The sequence below is a fragment of the Elgaria multicarinata genome, chromosome 8 (genome assembly GCF_023053635.1).
Source record: "Elgaria multicarinata webbii isolate HBS135686 ecotype San Diego chromosome 8, rElgMul1.1.pri, whole genome shotgun sequence".
NCBI classification, from domain to species: Eukaryota; Metazoa; Chordata; class Lepidosauria; order Squamata; family Anguidae; genus Elgaria; species Elgaria multicarinata.
The window spans coordinates 23,863,316-23,882,387 of record NC_086178.1 but is presented as its reverse complement, the minus strand read 5'-3'; the positions used below and the strand labels follow the sequence as shown (position 1 = coordinate 23,882,387).

Sequence of the window (19,072 nt, the reverse complement as noted above, 5' to 3'; positions counted from 1 at the left end):
TCCTTCATCAGCTTTGATGTTTTGCTAAGATGAGAGATAAGATCTGCCATGTTAATTCTTGGGGGAAATATATAAACGTTTGGCTATGAAGATTTTATGGTATTTTAATGAAGTTTGGTTTCGGCAGTTTCAATTATGGAAAGCAGATTTACTATGTTTGGATTATTCCTTTAGAGTTGCTATGTGATGGTGATGACAGCCATATTTTGTCAATTCCATTAGATGTAATGTGAAGAATGTAAATAGTCTTGACTGTAATAGAAGACTGCTTAGTTTATATTGTTATAGATGCATGCTTTCTTTTTCTGCTCATATTTTAAGTTCGGTCTAAGAAGATTGCTTTCACTAGCATGCCCTTGATTCCTGTTTCCCACTTTTTAAAGGTGAATTAGTCAGTAGAAAGATGCTGCCTCATTTGTTCTGTATGTCCAGACTCACTCACTCCCACATTTCACAGATGAAAATACAAATGTTCTTGTATTGGAGGAATGCCCCTATTTTCACAGCAAAGATCACTGTTTAAGTTCACCGCCTCCTCAACCTTTATGTACTGCTGAAAATTCTTCTCCATCTGCTCTTAATTTATTCTGCAGTAGAACGTTTACAAGCCATAGCGAAACTGGTTGCAGATATTACAGAATGAGAGGGACTAGGGATGGGCAAAATCAGCGAGCACTTGCCCCAGAGGCCTCGCCTCACCACCGCTGCATTAATGGGCAACAAGGATGATCAGGGGTCTGGAAACAAAGCCCTATGACGAGAGACTAAAAGAACTGGGCATGTTTAGCCTGGAGAAGAGAAGGTTGAAGGGAGACATGATTGCACTCTTCAAATACGTGAAAGGTTGTCACACAGAGGAGGGCCAGGATCTCTTCTCAATCCTCTCAGAATGCAGGACACAGAATAATGGCTCAAGTTACAGGAAACCAGATTTCGGCTGGACATCAGGAAAAACTTCCTGACTGTAGAGCAGTATGACGATAGAACCAGTTACCTAGGGAGGTCGTGGCCTCTCCCACACTAGAGGCATTCAAGAGGCAGTTGGACAACCATCTATTAGGCATGCTTTGAAGTGGATTCCTGCATTGAGCAGGGGATTGGACATGACGGCCTTATAGGCCCCTTCCAACTCTACTATTCTATGACCATTAACACAGCGGGGGTGGGCAGTGCACAGTTTTTGGAGGCTCTGGAAAGTGATAATTTCCCCTGCTGCATTAATGGCATCAGCCATTAGCATAGAAGGAGGGAAATTCACACTTTCTGGAGCCTCCGGAAATCATGTGTTCCCCTTCCTGTATGAATGGGGGCCTTAAAGCTCTTATTAATGCAAGGTCAAACCTTTACCCTGGCATTTATAGGGACATTAAGCACCCCATTTGTGCAGGGGGGAGTGCAAGTTCTGGAGAGTCCAGAAATTGTGTATTTCCTCCTTCCATGCTAATCGCAGCTGCCATCAATGCGGGGGAGGCACACTTTCTGGATCCTCTGGAAATTGTGAAGTTCCCCCACTGCATTAATAGTGTCTGCCATTAACACAGGGGGAAAAGGCACAATGCCAGGGTGGGCGGTTGCCAATGCTCGCAGGGGGCTCACAAGCGCTCGGTGCTGGTCATTGCTCACACCAAGTGTGTCTGACTCGATCTATGATGGCCGGACATGGGAGGGTCCACTGCGCTCACAGATCTATTCGCTAACAACAACCCAAAGTGAGACCTACAACAAAATGTTGCATTCTATCCTCACACCCCAAAGGGAGTGTCTCTGTCCAGCTATGTCCTCGTCCAGGGTAATATAAGTATATGGGGCCCAAACTAGCTATATCATTCCCAAACTCCCAACCCATCAGTTTTCCATTTCCCCCCTTTTCTTTTTCCTTTTCCTTTTTCAACTGGTAGTTTACATTCCATAGATCCTGGAGGTCACTGTATGGCTATTCCTCTTGGTTAGAGATATAGTATTAGTATCAACAACAATAACAATATCAGTATATTTCAGGGTTAACCCGAGCATGCTGATATCCCTGCCGCTATCTTGTTACTCAGTGGCTGTCCTTGGACTCCGGTCTTGTCAACACTCAACAACTTGAGTTCAAATTAGAAGGAACAATTGAGACTTGCAACAGAACATTGCAGTACTAGTGTAAAGCCCACGTCGCCATGGGTGCTAGTAGTTCTGTTCCTTTGCTGCAGTTTTGGTGCTCTGTCTCCTCACCACAGAGGGGCTCATGAATAATGCAAATGTGGTTCATGTAAAGTGAATACCTCTTCAAAATTTGCAGCGGTGCAGCCCACCCCCCTCTGTCGCACACACCCATGGTGCCTCCATCCCCTTTGCCGTCCCCACTGGCACTGACAAGCTAACTGCATAGCTGCAGTTGGGACCCACCTTTGTGCCACACTCCATGCTGGTGGAGGGGCTGCCCTGCCTGTTTGGTGCAAAGGAAATTAATTTCTATGTGCTACCTCCAGTGTTCGAAGTGGTAAGCCTGTGTGCACCAGTTGCTGGGGGAACATAGGTGGGAGGGTGCAGTTGCAACATGTCCTGCTTGTTGGTCCCTGGCTGATGGCTGGTTGGCCACTGTGTGGACAGAGTGCTGGACTAGATGGACCCTTGGTCTGATCTTACGTTCTTATCGAAGCTTGAGCTTTTAACTTTTCTGAACTTTCAAAATGTTCTGCAAGTCTACACTGCTCAAGCTTCAGTTAAAAACAAAAATGAGCAAAGTCAAGTAGATGAGCCAAGTCAAGTAGATTTCGAGTAATAAGCCTTACAATCCTATGATATTACATAAGATATTCTCCTCACCCCTAATAGGAGCCAGCCAACCAAGCCTTACCCCAATGTGTTAAAGACACACAAGCTGGGATTCTATTCCCCTGTGGATCTTTTGTGGGTTGCCACCTTAGGGTCTTTCTTAAAAAGAGTGGAGGTTGTGCTTCAGTAAATATTGGGGTTCCCCTGAGCATGCTAATACCTCCCTCTTGTACTTCAGTGGCCCATTTTGGTTCCATTCCCATCTGCATTCACTACCTGAATTCGCTATTAGATGCAGAAATGATAGCTGCAACTCAGAAGAACATCAGAAGAACCATGCTGGATCAAAGAAAGGGTAGTCCAGCACTCTGTTGACCTGAGACCCACAAGCAGGACATGGTGCAACACCACCCTCCCACCCAATGCAAGCTCCACTCAGGCCCATTGACTGTCTAGATCATAAGGAAGGAAGGGAAGCAGTATGTGCACATTTCCTATCCATGGCTGTGCATTTACCTTCCATGTGCACTAGAACCTATTGCATAGCCCTTGCTTGTGCTCATGCTTTTGCTAGAAAATTGGGAGAGAGGGAGTTGAAATCTGGTAAATGTCAACTTTCTAGTGACTCACACTAACATTTTGAAAACTCATCTGCAAAAACCTTTCAAAAGATTAAACAGGGAAGATTATATGTATGGGAAAAATAGGGACTAGGGACTGTCAGAGCATGCTTCTCATTTTGCGAGACCAAAACAGGGCTATTTTAACACTCGTCCCCAGCGAAAGCACTAGTTGGAATTCCAGCTGCTGGGCTTTGGGGGTGATGCATTTCTTCCTCCTTTTTGGGGCAAAGCTGTCCTATTCACAGTGCAGAACATTTGTACCCCTAATACAAAATTAGCTCTTATCCAGGCCCTTGTCTTTCTTACACACTGGAGAAATTACCAAGCATAAACTGCCATTAGCTTAAATAACTGCAAAGCTCCCCAGTCAGTAAATCAGTTTGCCCTTTTCAGTGTCTTAATTCCTGAACTCTCCCCACAAGTAGGATTTAAGATCAAAAGGGATAATGAGAAAGCCCAGACCACCATGGAGTTCATTACACACCTTGGAAGGCTGATTTGTACCTCGTCAACCTCTTCCATCCCAGCAAACCAGTCTTTTATCAGCTCAGCTGTAATGAGCTTTTCTACCGCTTCTATAGCCACATCTTCTGCAGGAAGGATTAGGACAAAGCTGAATTCTTCTCCTTTGTATGGCAGCTCCAAAACTTGGTATCTCACGTTATGGTCAGAAAAGTAGCCTAAAATAAGAGATAGAAAGGAAACCCCCAATGTGTATCCTGTAATAGAGTTGTGCAATAATAATGTAGTATCCCATTTGTGTATTGAGTGAGCTGTTGCACTCACATCCTGTTGGTGGGTTTCTGGTCGGCCACTGTGTGAACAGAATGCTGGACTAGATGGACCCTGGGTCTGATCCAGCAGGGCTGCTCTTATATTATTATATCATGAATGGGGTGGGGTATAGTATGGCCATGTGTCCTCTTTTACAGAGGGCAATCCTCTGTTTGATGAACTGCCAGAGGACTGTCCTTGATTTTGAAGGTGTCCTCTATTTGAAGAGCTGTCCAGTCCACATCTGATATAAAGATAAAGAACTACCAAAGGAAGAGCTGGGCCTTGAAGTTGCCCATCAACAGCACCTGGACAGCAGACTGAGCAAAGCACACAGGTCTCCAGGAGGGAATCTACATAGCGTACTGAAGGCGCACGCAAGCGCCTTCAGTGCGCCCCGAAAACGCTTGTGTAGATCCTGCCTTCCGAGGCGCAGGAAGAGGCGGAGGAGGAGGCGGCTGGGGAACCGGCCGCATCCTTGCCGCCGCCACCTCCCTGCCGGCCTCCTGCTGCCGGGATAAGAGCCACCCAGGTCGGAGAGCTTGGCTTCCACTTCCGTCAAGCTCTCCGACACGGGTCGCTCTTACCCCGGCAGCAGGAGGCCGGCGGGGAGGCAGTGGCGGCGGTGGCGGCAAGGACGCGGTCGGATTCCCCAGCCGCCACCTCCTCCGTCTCTTCTGGGCAGGTAGGCTAGGGAATCTACACCATCGTTTTGGGGGCATACTGGAGGCGCATGCAAACGCCTTCAGTACGACGTGTAGATTCTCCCCTGGTCACAGTCTTCCACGCCATGGTGACATGTACAGTATTTCTACTTAAATTATAATATTTCTAAATTTGCATCTATATGTATAAATTAGCACATGCAAACCAGCACCCTCTTTTGTCCTTACTTTTGATGCTTCACAAGTAGATGCCCTAGTCAACCCTCCTGCATTGGGAAGACCTTGCTACTGTCGGCCCAATCTAGTGGTCTGTGGGCCAGGTAATAGTGGACATCAAAAGAGGAAGCCTAACTCATTGAAGAGTTAATAGGACCAGGCAGAACCTTATTGGTTCCTGTGTCACTTGACCCCAGCTGAATTGGCTGCAACACCACCATGTGGCCATCTGAAGCACAGTACAGAAAAAGCCAGCAGCTATCTTCTTGGGTGAGCTACATGGTGGTGGAGAGATTTAAGGCATGGGCATCTAGGTCCTCCTGTTGCCAAGGTCCCTAGTTCAAAAACCATGAATGCAGGCATAGACAGCCTTCTTGGGCCATGGGCATGTTTAATGATTTAAAAAACAGTCCTGGACACCACCACAAAATGGCTGCCATGGGAGGCAATGGAAAGGACAAGTAACCTCCCCAAAAGACTTTGCACAAGGCAGAGCTGAGGATCTGAGCTCCAGCACACTAAATAGCTTCTTTGAATCCACAATTTTCAGCAGCAACAGAAACCCATTTCACAGCAGTCCCAGCTCCTGGTAACAAAGATGTGTTAATTTAACATAAAAGGAAGGGTAGGCACCTTGGTGGGCACCAAGAAAGCTGCCCAGGGGAACATTGGTGGCTGCAGACACCACGTTGCCCAACCCTGCTCCAGTGACTTACAAGTTAGGAGTGAGCCAGCCAGTAAATTGAAACCTATAACTCCTTCATTATCATCATTATTATTTTTTTAAAAGAGATTTTGATATGCTCTGCACATTATTATTTTAATACATCAGGTTAAATTCAGGGAAGGGAGACACACAGAGATAGAAATAACAAGCTGAGATCTTGACACTTGGACATTATTTGTCATGTACTGGAACAGATGATTTAATTGGAATGTTGCTGTTGCTGCTCTACTATTTCGACAAAAGTATCATGGATGTGTTTTGCCATTTCTCTTTAAAGCCATCTGTATTTTAGGGGATAGGGGGATGAAATACAATTTTTTTTAAAAAAAGACACATTTAAGATGGTATTTTGATAGGAATGCTCTGGGTTCTGGGGTTCACCGTGGGGTGTGCACTGCCATCACAGGATTAAAAAAGATTAAATGAAAAACAAAACTAAGAAAGGAAGCTGTAAATGGTGTAGGAAGAAATATGTCACTTGCCACAGAGAATATCCAGTATAAGTGACGGTGACAATGGTAGCTCTGGGCTGTGGACAGATAAGCTCATGAGACCCTGGAGTCCTGACAATGATGGGTTCAGAGTTGGATAGAGCCCCCCGGCAGATCTGTAAGGCTGCAACCCTATGCACCCTTACCTGGGAGTAAGTGAACTCAATGGGACTTACTTAAGCGGGAAGGAAGCTGCCTTCTCCTAGAATCAGACCATTGGTCCATCTAGCCCAATATTGTCAACACTGACTGGCAGGAGCTCTCCAGGGTTTCAGGCAAGAGTTTGTCCAGCCCTACCTGGAGATGCTGGGACTCAAACCTGGGACGTTCTGTGTGCAAAGCATACGCTCTACCACTGAGCTATGGCCCCTCCCTTTCGAGTAGACATTGTAAGAGGATTGCATTGTAAGAGAGCCAACCTGGAGGCAAAGTCAGCTACAGGCTGATGTCTAAGCAGAACAGTTCACCCTATTTCTGTATAACCTTCCCATTTACCATGACCAGACCCTTTTATCTGGTAGCTCTACCTGTCCCTATTCTTGCTTTTGGGAGATGTCTTTTGTTAGTGGGAGGTGCAAGCAGGCACGGAAGTGCCAAGAAGCATGATAGCCAGTTGCCAAGGTGGTTGTGGAGTTAATAGGTCATGCAGGTTGCAAGTTACAGCTAGGACTATTTGGACAAAGAATCACATAATGATTCCCCAGTTTCTGAAAATATAAAATCCAGCCATTATTCAGTTTAGTAAAGCACAAAGGCTCCTTGGTAGTCCTAGGTGTAATTTGAAACCAGCTGAATGCCTGTTTTATCCACTTAAATACATGTCTGTTCCTAAAATGGCTCCCCAAAACTTGCTCATGATTGTGTCCATCTTTGGCGGGTCCTAATAAAGATATTTTCTGACCATGAATTTTGGATTTTTTCTTATGGACCAACAGGGCTCACTTTGTTTTATGTCAGAAGATGGAATACAAGCTTGGCTTTTTAATCAGTGGAAGACAGGCTATTGCAGTGTAATTGAATACTGCAGCAGGGATCATAGAGCCTGCAGCAAAGTGAAATAATGGGGAGAGGTCTCCAGACAGGGATTGTTGTTATGAAAAGAGGTAAGAGCTCCGTACAGGCTACTGAATCCCCACCAGAGCATGATATGACATGCAAAGCATGCTCTGGATTCCTGGATTGTAAACCTGCCTGTAAGCTTCTAGGTGACAGTAACACGTATCACGATATCATTAGTTGTACATGACCCTGAAATCCTAATACGATGGAGGACACGTGTGACTTATAAAAAGCAATAACTGACACAGAAGTTTTTAGGGTGCAATCCTAGACATGTTTGGACAGAAAAAGTCCTACAATTCCCAGCATGCCCCAGCCAGCATGGATTGTGCCCTTAGGCAATTTTGTTAAAAAGAACTATGTGTAGCTCTTGCTTCCTGGGGAATGTAGTTGCTCTAAATTCTACTGAAAGGGTTCATTTGGGATTATTTGGGATTTTATAGACACTTGCAAGACTATCGCAGCAACTGCTCTTACAACATTAAAAGTATATGAACGCATCCATACAACGAGGATGGGATGTTTGAATTACCAAGCTTTGTTTTGAGCTGAAGATGCATCATTGGTATCTCGCTTACGGAACCATCACTTTTTCTGAAGTCCATCAAACTGGTGTCCTCCACTTTGAACATTTGCTTCCAGTTCCCTTTGAAGAAAAGGGCATTCACCAGCAAAAGTCTCGTCAGGGGACCAAGATCATCACTTGCAACGAAATTTCTTATTTTACCTACATAGAAAGAGAGTGACAATGTGTTCATCTGTTTCCTTAAATTTGGGCTAGATCTACACTACTGCTTTATGGCAGGATTGAAGAGTACTGATAACTGTTGTGGCACAGGACACATTCCATGAACTGTGTTCATAGTGTGATTTCCTGCCTTTTATTCCACACTATCCAATATAACAAACATCTTTGTGTGTCTTACAATCTCTTCTCGATCCTCCCAGAGTGCAGGACACGGAATAACAGGATCAAGTTAAAGCAAGCCAGATTCCAGCTGGACATCAGGAAAAACTTCCTGACTGTTAGAGCAGTATGACAATGGAATCAGTTACCTAGGGAGGTTGTGGGCTCTCCCACACTAGAGGCATTCAAGAGGCAGGTGGACAAGCATCTGTCAGGGATGCTTTAGGGTGGATTCCTGCATTGAGCAGGGGGTTGGACTCGATGGCCTTGTAGGCCCCTTCCAACTCTGCTATTCTATGATTCTATGATTCTAAGGTATAAATGCGCTCAAAGGATATAGCATTACCATGTTGGGATAGTAATGGTTTGACACAAAGTATAGACCTGGTTAAGGTGGGGCAACAACAGTGCAAAGATAAAAAGAAACACCATCATGAGAACTAATGTGATAAAGCATGTAGGGCTGGCTTTGGTCCTGAGAGACCAAGTTTGAAATTCCCACTCAGGCTGATACTAATTGTTCTAGAACTTGCTTGGCTGCTGCGAAGAGCTGAATGCTGACATTTCTTCCTTGCCTCCCAGTATCTACTATTTACTGATGATGCAACACTTGAAATTACAGGCAACAGCGCTGATCATCTGCTTAGTGGTGTACATGCAATGCACGTGGAATGTATACAGGCTAAGGAGGAGGTGGTGAATCCCCTTTGCAATATCTTCTTGCATGTATGATCTTACCTTAAAGAGTGTTCCACAAACAGACCGCTAAACTTGTTTGTGCACCTGTCATTGAGCACCTGTTGAACAACCACAATTTTGTAGCCGCAAGACAGCACCTACTGAATTTATTACCATCACACTAATAGGCAATCCCTTGCATACTTAAGAAGAAGCCAGTCCTGTTGAACTTAATAGGACATAAGCTCCAAAAAAACACATTTAGGAGGGGCCATAAGGCAGCAATCTTACACAAAAGAGACTAATTGAATACAGGGAAACTTACTTGGGAAGGCTGCAAGTCTGATAGAAATTAATAACACTGAACTTTTGTGGGTAAGCATTGGTAGAATCAGACTGTTAATAAAAAACAATTCCCCTTAAACTAGTGGAGGGCAGAAGGTAGATTGCCAGATTAATATTTTTACTTAATTCCCAGAAGCTCCTGACAGCATGATCAATGGTTGGGAGTGCTGGGAGCAGGGCTATGAGGATTTTGTAAAAATCCATTCCATCTGTGTTTCGTAGATTGTCATGTGCTTTCGTTCCATCATCCACTCATTGTGTGAATTGGATCCCCCCACAATTTCCTGGGGGCATATCTACACCAGGGGAGGGGAGGGGGAGGATCTCACGATATGTTGATCATGAGAACCTCCCCCTCAGTCCACATGGGCTGTGCGACATCCTGGGCATCGCACCCATCACGGCGGACATTTTTTTAAAGACAGAAGCGTTGGAGCGCATGAGTACTCCAGCGAAAATTGCAAGGTAAAAGCAGCAAGGAGCTGAGATAAAACCAGATGGACACCCACACCTCCCGCAGTCTCAGGACGATCCCGAGACTGCGGGAAGAATGGGGCTAAAAGTGATCCAACTTATCCCAGGGAAATGGAGGGATCATCTCTCCCCGCCCCCGGGATCCCCTGTGCATCATGTGGACACACAGGGATGATCACTGGGTGATCCCCGGGATAAGGCATCGTCTAAACATGCCCTGAATTTATACAAATTTGCATTTGCAAAAATGTGTAAATCCCTTATATGCAAATTCCCCCATGTGCATTTTCATGCTTTAGCCTATGGGGAAAATGCGCATTTTCAGCTGGTGTTTTTTTTTTAAAAAAAATGTATTTTTCAATGACTAAATTTGTATTTTAAAAAAATTGTGGGGGGGAAACCTCAGTCTGCATCAATCGTGTGACTCAGGAAAAGTTAGTCCACTGAGGAATCACAGGTTGGATCCATAAAAACCCAAACTCATTTGATTCCATTGCGAATTTCTCCAACATCCCTAGCTGGGAGTTGAAGTCCAATATATCTGGAGATCCACTTTCTGCCCACCCTTGCTTTAAACATTAAAGCAGTGCTGTGAGAAGACCCCAAGATTAAAATGTAGTGGCACTACTCTAATGTTTTGTGAGGGCACCTAGGAGTTGCCAGTTTTTCACCCCTGCACCGGCTTTGGACAGTGACTTGATCAGCAGGAAAGAGCAAGCCGAGTTTTGCATGGCTTAGAGAGGGACATTGTCACCTTCTAATTCCTGCAGGTCAAGTGTCTGTGAAAGCCCAGCTACAGAAGCCCAACTGAAAAGTTGGCAAGCCATTTGTTAATATAATACCTACCGTTGCCACTCAACTTGAGAAGAAGTGTGTGTGGGGGGAGGGGGACGGCTTTAGGGCAGAGTGCCATCATTCTGGAATTTAGGTAACGTGAAACTGATGTGAAATTTCAACTTATTGATTTCCCTAACTAGAGGAGCCAGCACAGATGGCTCTAAGCCAGTGTCGTGCCATTGACCTTTAACCAGATCCTCTGCTTGGAACTCTGGGGCAACATCACATTACTCAGTTCTGTTGCCAGCTTCGCACTGAAGTGTTTCAGTATTGTACTGACACAGGTAGCCAAGCGCATGAACTCATTTCTCTAATATATATTTGTAATGATTTACAGGAAATGTGGGAAATGGAGCATTTGTTTTTGGCAGACTAAACATCTGTCTTCTTTATACTTGGAGTTACTAGATCTCTAGAACTATGGTTACCAGCAGGAGGAAAAAGAAGAAAAAAGGATGAAGGTTTCCACTAGGAAAAAAGACCCCCAAAGAATGCTAAAATACTTTAAAATTTGTTGCAGTGGGGATGTGGGATGATGTGAATACCTAGGATTGCCAAAAGTTTTAATGGACAGAGGCCTGGTGCTTCTAAGACAGATGCATGAGACAGAAAATCAATAGTTGTAGCTTTTCTCAGGTGCTTCCAGACAAAAACAAAAATATGTGTTTTCTTCCTTTTTGGTTAATGCTATCCTAGCACTAGCTCTGTTCAAAGATGATTGCTTATTAGCGTGACCCTGTAAAAGTAGAAGGCAGTGGTTGGGAAAACCACCCCCTGCCTCTCCATTTCCATTGAGATAGACTTCATTTCCTACCACTGCTACTGTGCTATAAAAAGGGGGAGGGGCTCCTCCTCCTCTTCTTTCTCTGCTTAAAATGGTTGTGTATGGACAGAAGTGGTAGAGTCCAGTATAATATTTGTGGGCTGAGAATCGCCAAGGCTTTCCCCAACCTCTGTAGCAGGCCTGGAGAAGCAGGGATGAAATGGACAAAGCTGTGCCCATTTCATCAGCAAACTCCCCAGTGGAGGCTGGTGGCTCCGATGTCAGTGGGACAGTAAATCTGCCCAGGTTTCCCTCAGAACTAGTCAGAACTCCAAAGGAGCTATCCCAGGTGAGGGTTTCAGTCAGAACCAGGGTGGGCAAGGGGCTGTAGCTCAGTGTGATAGAGCACATGCTTTGCATGCAGAAGGTCCAAGGTTTGATCCCCGGCTTCTCTAAGTAGGGCAAGGAAAGGATCCTGCCTGAGACCCTGGAAAGCCAGTGCTGCCAGTCAGTGTTGAAAACACTGGGCTTGAGATGGACCAATGGTCTATCTCAGTAGAAGGCAGTTTCCTCTGTTCCTAACCAGTCAGAAGAGCTATCCTAAACATGCATAGGATTGCACCCTAAAGACTCAGCTACACCTGTGCAGTTCACAGAATGCATCATTTGGCCCTACCAGGTGCACTTTGCTGGGTTAGGTTCACATCTGGAGCTGGCTCTGTAGAGTGGGGCTGGAGAGGTGTGATGATATACCAGCTATGTCACCAACTGCCCCTCCCTACCCAGGCAAGACAACAGTGCTACAGTCAGTTCTTACCTGAAGGTTTTACATTGTAATTGCAGGGAAGTTTCAGGTGTGTTTTTTTAAATTAGGAACATCGGACACTGCATTATACCGAGTCAGACCATTGGTTAATTGGCTTCGCACCTTGAATAGCTCCTTTAGAGTTCTGGCTGGTTCTGACTGAAACCTGGAGTGGATTCATTGGCCCACTGATACTGGAGCTACCATCTCTTCTGGCGGGCCTACCCAGATGAATTTTAAACCTAAGAATTTTAAGATGGTGTGATTGTTATTTTAATATTGTATCGGTTTTACACGTTCTTTTAAGCAGTTTTATGTACTGTATTGTTGTATTTAATGTTGTTCCCTGCCTCAATCCAGAGGGAGAGGCGGGTAAGAAATAGATGATGATGATGATCTTCCGCTGCTTACTTCCTCATCGATGCCAGAGAGGCACACAGTGGGAATGAAAACTAATCACACTGTTGTCAGGGCCGGTGCTACCATAGAGGCCACTCAGGCGGCTGCCTAGAGCACCAAGCTAAGAGGGGCGCCAGCCACAGCGCAGCACTCACGAGCGTTGGCTGTGAGCTGGGCCGGCCTGAGGATTCACCTGGGCCTGGGTGGGCAAGATGGTGCCCTATGCCCGCCCAGCCAAAGCGAAGCCAGGGATGCTGGGGTGGGGGTGGGGTGGCTCCACGTTCGGACTTCCGGAATGCGCCCAGAAAAGAGAGAGAGAGAGACTGTATGGGTGAATGGGGTGCATGGGGTCTTTGAGTAAATGCATGTGTTCATGCGTGTGTTTGTTTGGAGTGAGTGATGCTGAGTGTGTGTGTGCACGCGTGCGTGAGTTGGGGGGGATGATTTGGAGGTGATATTCCTATTAAACAATGCATTTTAGACCCATAGACATTCCTTTCCAATTTGTTTGCTATAATTGGCATGACGTATTTCTTGCACTTTAAAATAAATTTAGCAGTTTCAAGTTTTGTGATTCTTATTTTTTCCAGGAAACATATGTTCTTAAAAATCAAAGTTGTCATTTTTTTGGGGGGGTAAAAGTAGCTCACCTTGCCTAGTGTGCAAAATAGTCTGGCACTGGCCCTGACTGTTGTTTAAACCATTGTTTCTGCCACTCTCCCATGGTTGGAATGATCCACATTCATCCATTCAGATACATCTCCCCGTAAAAGGCATCTGAGGAAGAAAGGACACTAAAGGTACAATCCTATACATGTTTAGACAGAAAAACATTCTACAACTCCCAGCATTCCCCAGCCAGCCATGTTGGCTGGGGAATGCTGGGAGTTTCTAAAGTTTCTTCTGTCTAAACACGTATAGGATTGTATCCAAAGTAGCTTCTCCATTTACAACTGAGGTAGGCAACTTGGTGCCTTCCAGCTGTTTTGGACTACAACTGCTATCAGCCCCACATAGTATGGCGAATGGCCAGGGATTGTAGTAGCTGAAGTCAAATAATTTCTGGAGGGAATGAGGAAACCTCCCCATGTTTTCTTACCACTTTTCCTCAACTAGAGTCATCTTCCATCCACCAAGAACCATCTCACATCTGAGGAAGGAATGAACCATACTTCCTTCCTTCCTTCTTTCAGTCCTCCCTCCTTCAGATGTATTGTGGGGCAAGATAGCCCTAGACAGATGGAGGAGGGTTGCCCCAGCCATGGGAAGGTTGTGGGATCAACTGCATAAGCAAGAAGGGGGGATTTTGAAAAGAGAAGTCTCTGGCTGTTCATATATCTCAAAGGACAAAAGAAATCACACCCCTCCAAGATTCTTAAGCAATTCTCCAGCCCACCCTTGCCCTCAATGAGTATAAAATGCCTTCCCACCCTCACAGCCTCAGAATGGGCCTGCGGGGGTGGGAAGGCACTTCATGATCAGCCCTATATTCTTGGTACGTTTTCATTGTACCAGGGTACGTAGAATTTCCCAACATGTATTTGTTTTTTACTCAGGCGCATGCACCTTTAGCCTGCAAAACTGAGCCCTGAAGAAGCCACAAGGCCTAACCAGCCAGCATTGTAAATAAACAAAAGTGGAAGAGCTTCAGAAAGAGTTGGGGTTGTTGGGTGGTAGTGGTTTTTTACCATCTGTTTTGTTTTCTACCCAAGTACTTATGGCCTCTGCGGAAGCTTTCGTATCTTGGAAATTCACCAGCTTTACAGCCGTCTGAAAAAAATCCTTGTTGCTATGGAGATACTGTTCTTTCACCATGAATCCTTCTTGAAGGTAGAGGGCATTGGCAAGATTAAATGTAAATGCCTTTCCTTCTGAGGTGACAGTGAACAGTGTCTGGAGTGGCAGGAAGGCTTCACCTGAGGAAAATAAGTGTTAAGAGTTAACATCTTCATTTGAAGAACACAAACCAGCTGTGTAATAGGGTAGTTATCCAATACAGACATGCTTTTATAATCCCCCTCAGAAGTTTCAGATGCTCTCTAAGGTAAGTTGGCTACAAAGACGAAGAAGAGCTGTAGTATTCACTGGTTTCTGAGATATGCTAAAAATGCCATTCTAGTTGAGGAAAAACAAAGGAGAAGAGCGGAATAGCAGAAGAAGAACTTCTCCAGAGAGCTGGGCTTTTTGTTTAATGTGACAGGCACAGCGGCTGCATGGCCTCGATAAAACGGTAACATCCTGGGCTTTAGGCTCACTCCTAAGGTAATTGCTGATGCCTCCTAATGGGGAGGTGAGGTTGAATAGCCCAACCCAGGCATGGAAAGGAATGCTGCCAAGTGATCTAGATGGCATTAGAGCAATAAGGGTATGTGGTCCAGTTTGAACGTCAGCCAAGAAAGCCCTGCCCTGCCTGTGGAGAGAGCACCGTGCACTTGAGGCTGGCTGCTCAGATTTCAGTGGGGCTGTGAATTAGGGATGTGCTCCGCTCCGATTAGAAGCGGAGAATCAGAAGCGAATTGGCCTGCTCCGCCTTGCCCAGAGGCGGAGTAGAAGCAGACAGGGGACCCGTAGAAGCACGGCGAAAAGAAGTGCCCATACGTGAAGCGCTTCTCTTTTCGCGGACCGATCCGATCGCCATTTTGAAAAATTTTGCCCATAGGATTGCATTGCGGAAAAGAATAGGGGATAACTGTGTTGTTTTTTAAACTATCTTTCTGAAACTTCTTGTGCTTAGAGAGTCGTGGCTGGGGGTCATTTTGAGCCTACTCTCAGCTCTCTGCGTGCTGCAGTTCGCTTGCTAGAATTTTTGGAAAAATCGGGTAAAACAGTGGGAAAATGTACCTTTTTCGAAGGGCTGAGGGGCAGAGTCAACTCCCGGTCATGATCACATGATCCCAAATTTGGAGGAGGGGATAGGCAAAACGGGTAACGGGATTCTGGGAACTTCTCTTTCTTAGTCTGAACGGACTTTTCCCAGTGTTTTTTAAAACAGTAGCCCCACCAAATGCACAAACACAACCTGAAATCATATACTAAGCCAATAATAAGAGATAGAAAACACAGCACTGCTACCCACCCTAACTTTGGGGAACAACTGAATAGATGTGGTGCAAGGGGATGAGCTCCCCTAGGGCATGTGGACGTGCCCTGTGCACTCTCCTGTCCTTGGAGGGCCATCAGAGCCCTCCAAAGGTAAATCACTGGAGAGAATGCCTATCATGAGTTGAAGTGATCGTTTGCTTCTTAAAGACTAGTACCTAGACAGGACCAGTCAAATTGGCAGATGATTCCCCCTCCCCTTGGGCACGCCCACTCCCCTCTTACTGGTAAAAGACAGATATAGCCTTTTTTAAAAAAGTCTTCTTGTTGTTTATTCAGCAACACGGCTGCTTTTAATCCCACCCCTCCTTTGTTTATTTATTTATTTATTTATTCCATTTTATATGCATTACTGGCTTTGAAACTATCCTTGGCTCACTTCCTTGTGCCCCCAGAAATGTCTGCTGCCTGCCTGCCTTCCCTCCCTCCTCCCCTGCCCACCTCACAAGGATGGTTTTTGTGTGTCTTCCTTTGACTCAGGGGAGAAGTCCTTCCTGTGCTCAAGTTCCCAATCAATTTTTCAAGTGTGGAAGAAGATTCATATTTAGGTTTATCTCTACTCCCCAATTCATGGCATGTTGGGATTTCCTTTGAAATGGGCCCATTGAGCTGTCTGCAGATACTGGGGTGTCCGACTTTCATAAATTCCCCAAAAATCCGGGGATGATGGGATTGGCTTGAAACTTGGCATTCATGTGGACACATGGGTAAGCTGTCAAGGGACCAAAGGTGAGGTTTCTGACATGAAAATTGACGTAGTTGTAAAATGGGACTTGATTTGGGGTGAGTTAAAAGGTTAGAGCCCCGCCAAAAATCAGGGGATGATGGGATTGCCTTGAGTCTTGGTGTGCATGTGTATCCCTGGATAAGCGGTCATGGTGCTGAGTTTGAGGTTTCTAACGTGCAAATTGACGGAGCTATCGAAAGGGGTGTGAATGGGGTGCCTGATTTTCAAAATTTCCCCCAAAATCAGGGGATGATGGGATTGGCTTGAAACTTGGTGTGCATGTGTATACCTCCATGAGGTGTCATGGTGCCAAACTTGAGGTTTCTAACTTTCACAGAAAAAAAGTTGTATACTTTTTTAGCTTTCAATGCAAGCCTATTGGGGGGGAAACGGAGCTCCGCAGCGGAGCGAGGCGGAACGGGGGCGGAGCGAAGCGGCCCGATCCACAAATCGTGGATCTGGAAGAGAAGCGGAGTGGGGGGGGTCCGTGCACACCCCTACTGTGAATCCACTCTGGATTTCAGTCAGATCCAGCCAGAACTCTAAAGGAGTTGTCCAGGTTGGGGTTCAGCACTTTGGATAGCTCCTTCAGAGATCTGGCTCAAACCCAGAATGGATTGACAGCCTCACTGAAATTGGAGCCACACACTTCATGGCACCATATGCATCTCCTGCCTACTGCAAAAAGGACTCAGATTGGAATGCCATTTGTCCATGCTAATGTGCATGTTAAAGACCAGCCTTTCTCAAGCTGGGGTCCTCCAGATGTGTTGGACTACAATGAGCAGCTTTGGTTTCTCTGTCTGAGCTAGCTGAGGGAGATTTGATGTTTGTTAGAGGCAATATGCAAATCAGTGCTTGTGCAATATATGGTTTCCTCTAACTGAAGGAAGTTTATTACCCAGTGGATGTTCAAGACCAGCTGCCTGCAATTAAAGGGTTAGGTGTGATCTGATGAAGATACGAAACAGCTACAATTTCCAGGGTAACTGTTATCGTATACTCTTGTGTACACCACCTTTACTGTTGGCATTTATTGTTGCATTTATATGTTCATAGCATTGTGTCCTAATATGTGTTACTTGTCACAATCGTTATTTTATGTATCAGTGGCACCTTTTGATCCTTTTGTTCTGGTTAGTGACCTCTTTCATTTCACAGCATTGAGTGGAACTCTTCTCTTCTTTCTTGGTTTTTGGACTATAACCCATCATTCTCCAGCCAGCTTGGCCAATGGGAATTATGACAACTGCAGACCAGTATATCTGAAAGGTACCAGGTTGGGGAAGGCTGGTCTTTTGCATGCAGGGGATACGGTCTGCTACTGAGCTACGCTCCATCTCCCAAGGCAGGAGCTATTGATAGTGCTGGCCAAGTGCAGTGACAGCAAATCAACCCCTGCTGCAGCCGGGGGATATTCTTTAGTTTAAAGATTTACAGGATGAAGCAGCCAGCAGCTTCCCATAATCTCAGAGGGACCCGGCAAATCATCTTGTGGTCTAAGTGCTACCTACAGACTGCCACTTGGCCATCCATGTGGTAAAGCATTAAGTAGGCGCCCTTTACTAGTTAGGGAAGAGTGATCTTAAGGATATCAGATACTGCAGGAAGTGATGGAAATACGTACAAGCATAAATTGGCTTTACGGGAATAGGAAAAACCTGAAAGATTGCAGATGCTGTTGCCCCTCTACCAGGCTTTTCTTGCTGGCTATATTTCTCCGAATCAGAGGTAGAGCTGTGTCTGACTATTTAATCCTGGTCCTTATTATAATCAATATAGCACTTTTAACATGTGTGAAGAACTGAGCTCCATTTTGGCATACGGTTTTAGAGTATTGTAAGATGGGGTTTCATTATTTTTTGTGTATGTTAGTCAGTTCCAGCCAGAAGCTTAATAGTTCAGAGCTCAAAGATTGAATTTAGTTTACAGAGGCAAGAAGCAGGAAGTTATAAAGTTCAACAGGAAAGGAGGAGGAGGAAGATGGCTGGCTGGGGAATGCTGGGAGTTGTAGGACTTCCTTCTGTCTTGACATACATAGGATTGTGCCCTTAATTGGTGGAAATAAACAAGAAATGGGGGTGAAGGATTTAGGGATGATATCTGAACACAGTTATATCCCCCACCCCAGCCCATCACTTCTCCAGGCTAAATATACTCAGTTCTTCAGCTTTTCCTCATAGGACTTCTTCACTGCCAGCCTTTTGAACCTGTCACAATTTGTCTCCATCCTCCTCAAAGTGTGGCATCCAGAAATGGTCACAGTACTCCAGATAAGGTCCGACTAGTGCAGAATGAAGTGGAACTATTACTTCTTGGGACTTGGAAGCTGTGGTTCTATTAATGCCATCTAAAATTGCTACCTTGGCTCTCCTCACAGCACTGACCAAGGGGGCCTTTCACAATCAGTTAGCTTGGTTGACAGTAAGGATATGGCCCTCCAAATGTTGTTGGATTTAAACCCCCTGGCCAATGGTCAGACATGATGGGAGTTGTAGTCCAACACATCAGGGGAGACCCAGGTTCCTTTCCCCTGATAGAGGGAGAAGATTTCTCTAGAAAGGAGCAGGGCTGCAGGGCTTTGCTTGGAGAGGCTGTGGACAAGGATACATGGTACTACATGTGGAGCTTTAAATAAGAGCTGAACAGGTCTGAATTTCTGATTCCACTGATCAAAGAGGGACAGACACTCCACTCCTAACCTAGCTACTACTAGTCATTTCCCC

General features: G+C 45.4%; 1 protein-coding gene across 1 annotated transcript in view; it reads right to left on the bottom strand.

Moving 5' to 3' along the window:
- The window catches only part of SERPINI2 (serpin family I member 2), a 51,714-nt gene that overhangs the window by 21,796 nt on the left and 10,846 nt on the right, over window positions 1–19,072 (bottom strand). The window contains exons 3-5 of the mRNA XM_063131925.1: window positions 14,209–14,436; window positions 7,845–8,039; window positions 3,865–4,060 (exon numbers count right to left, since the gene is read on the bottom strand). Coding sequence (XP_062987995.1) covers window positions 3,865–4,060; window positions 7,845–8,039; window positions 14,209–14,436 — 619 coding nt within the window. The remainder of the gene's footprint in view (window positions 1–3,864; window positions 4,061–7,844; window positions 8,040–14,208; window positions 14,437–19,072) is intronic.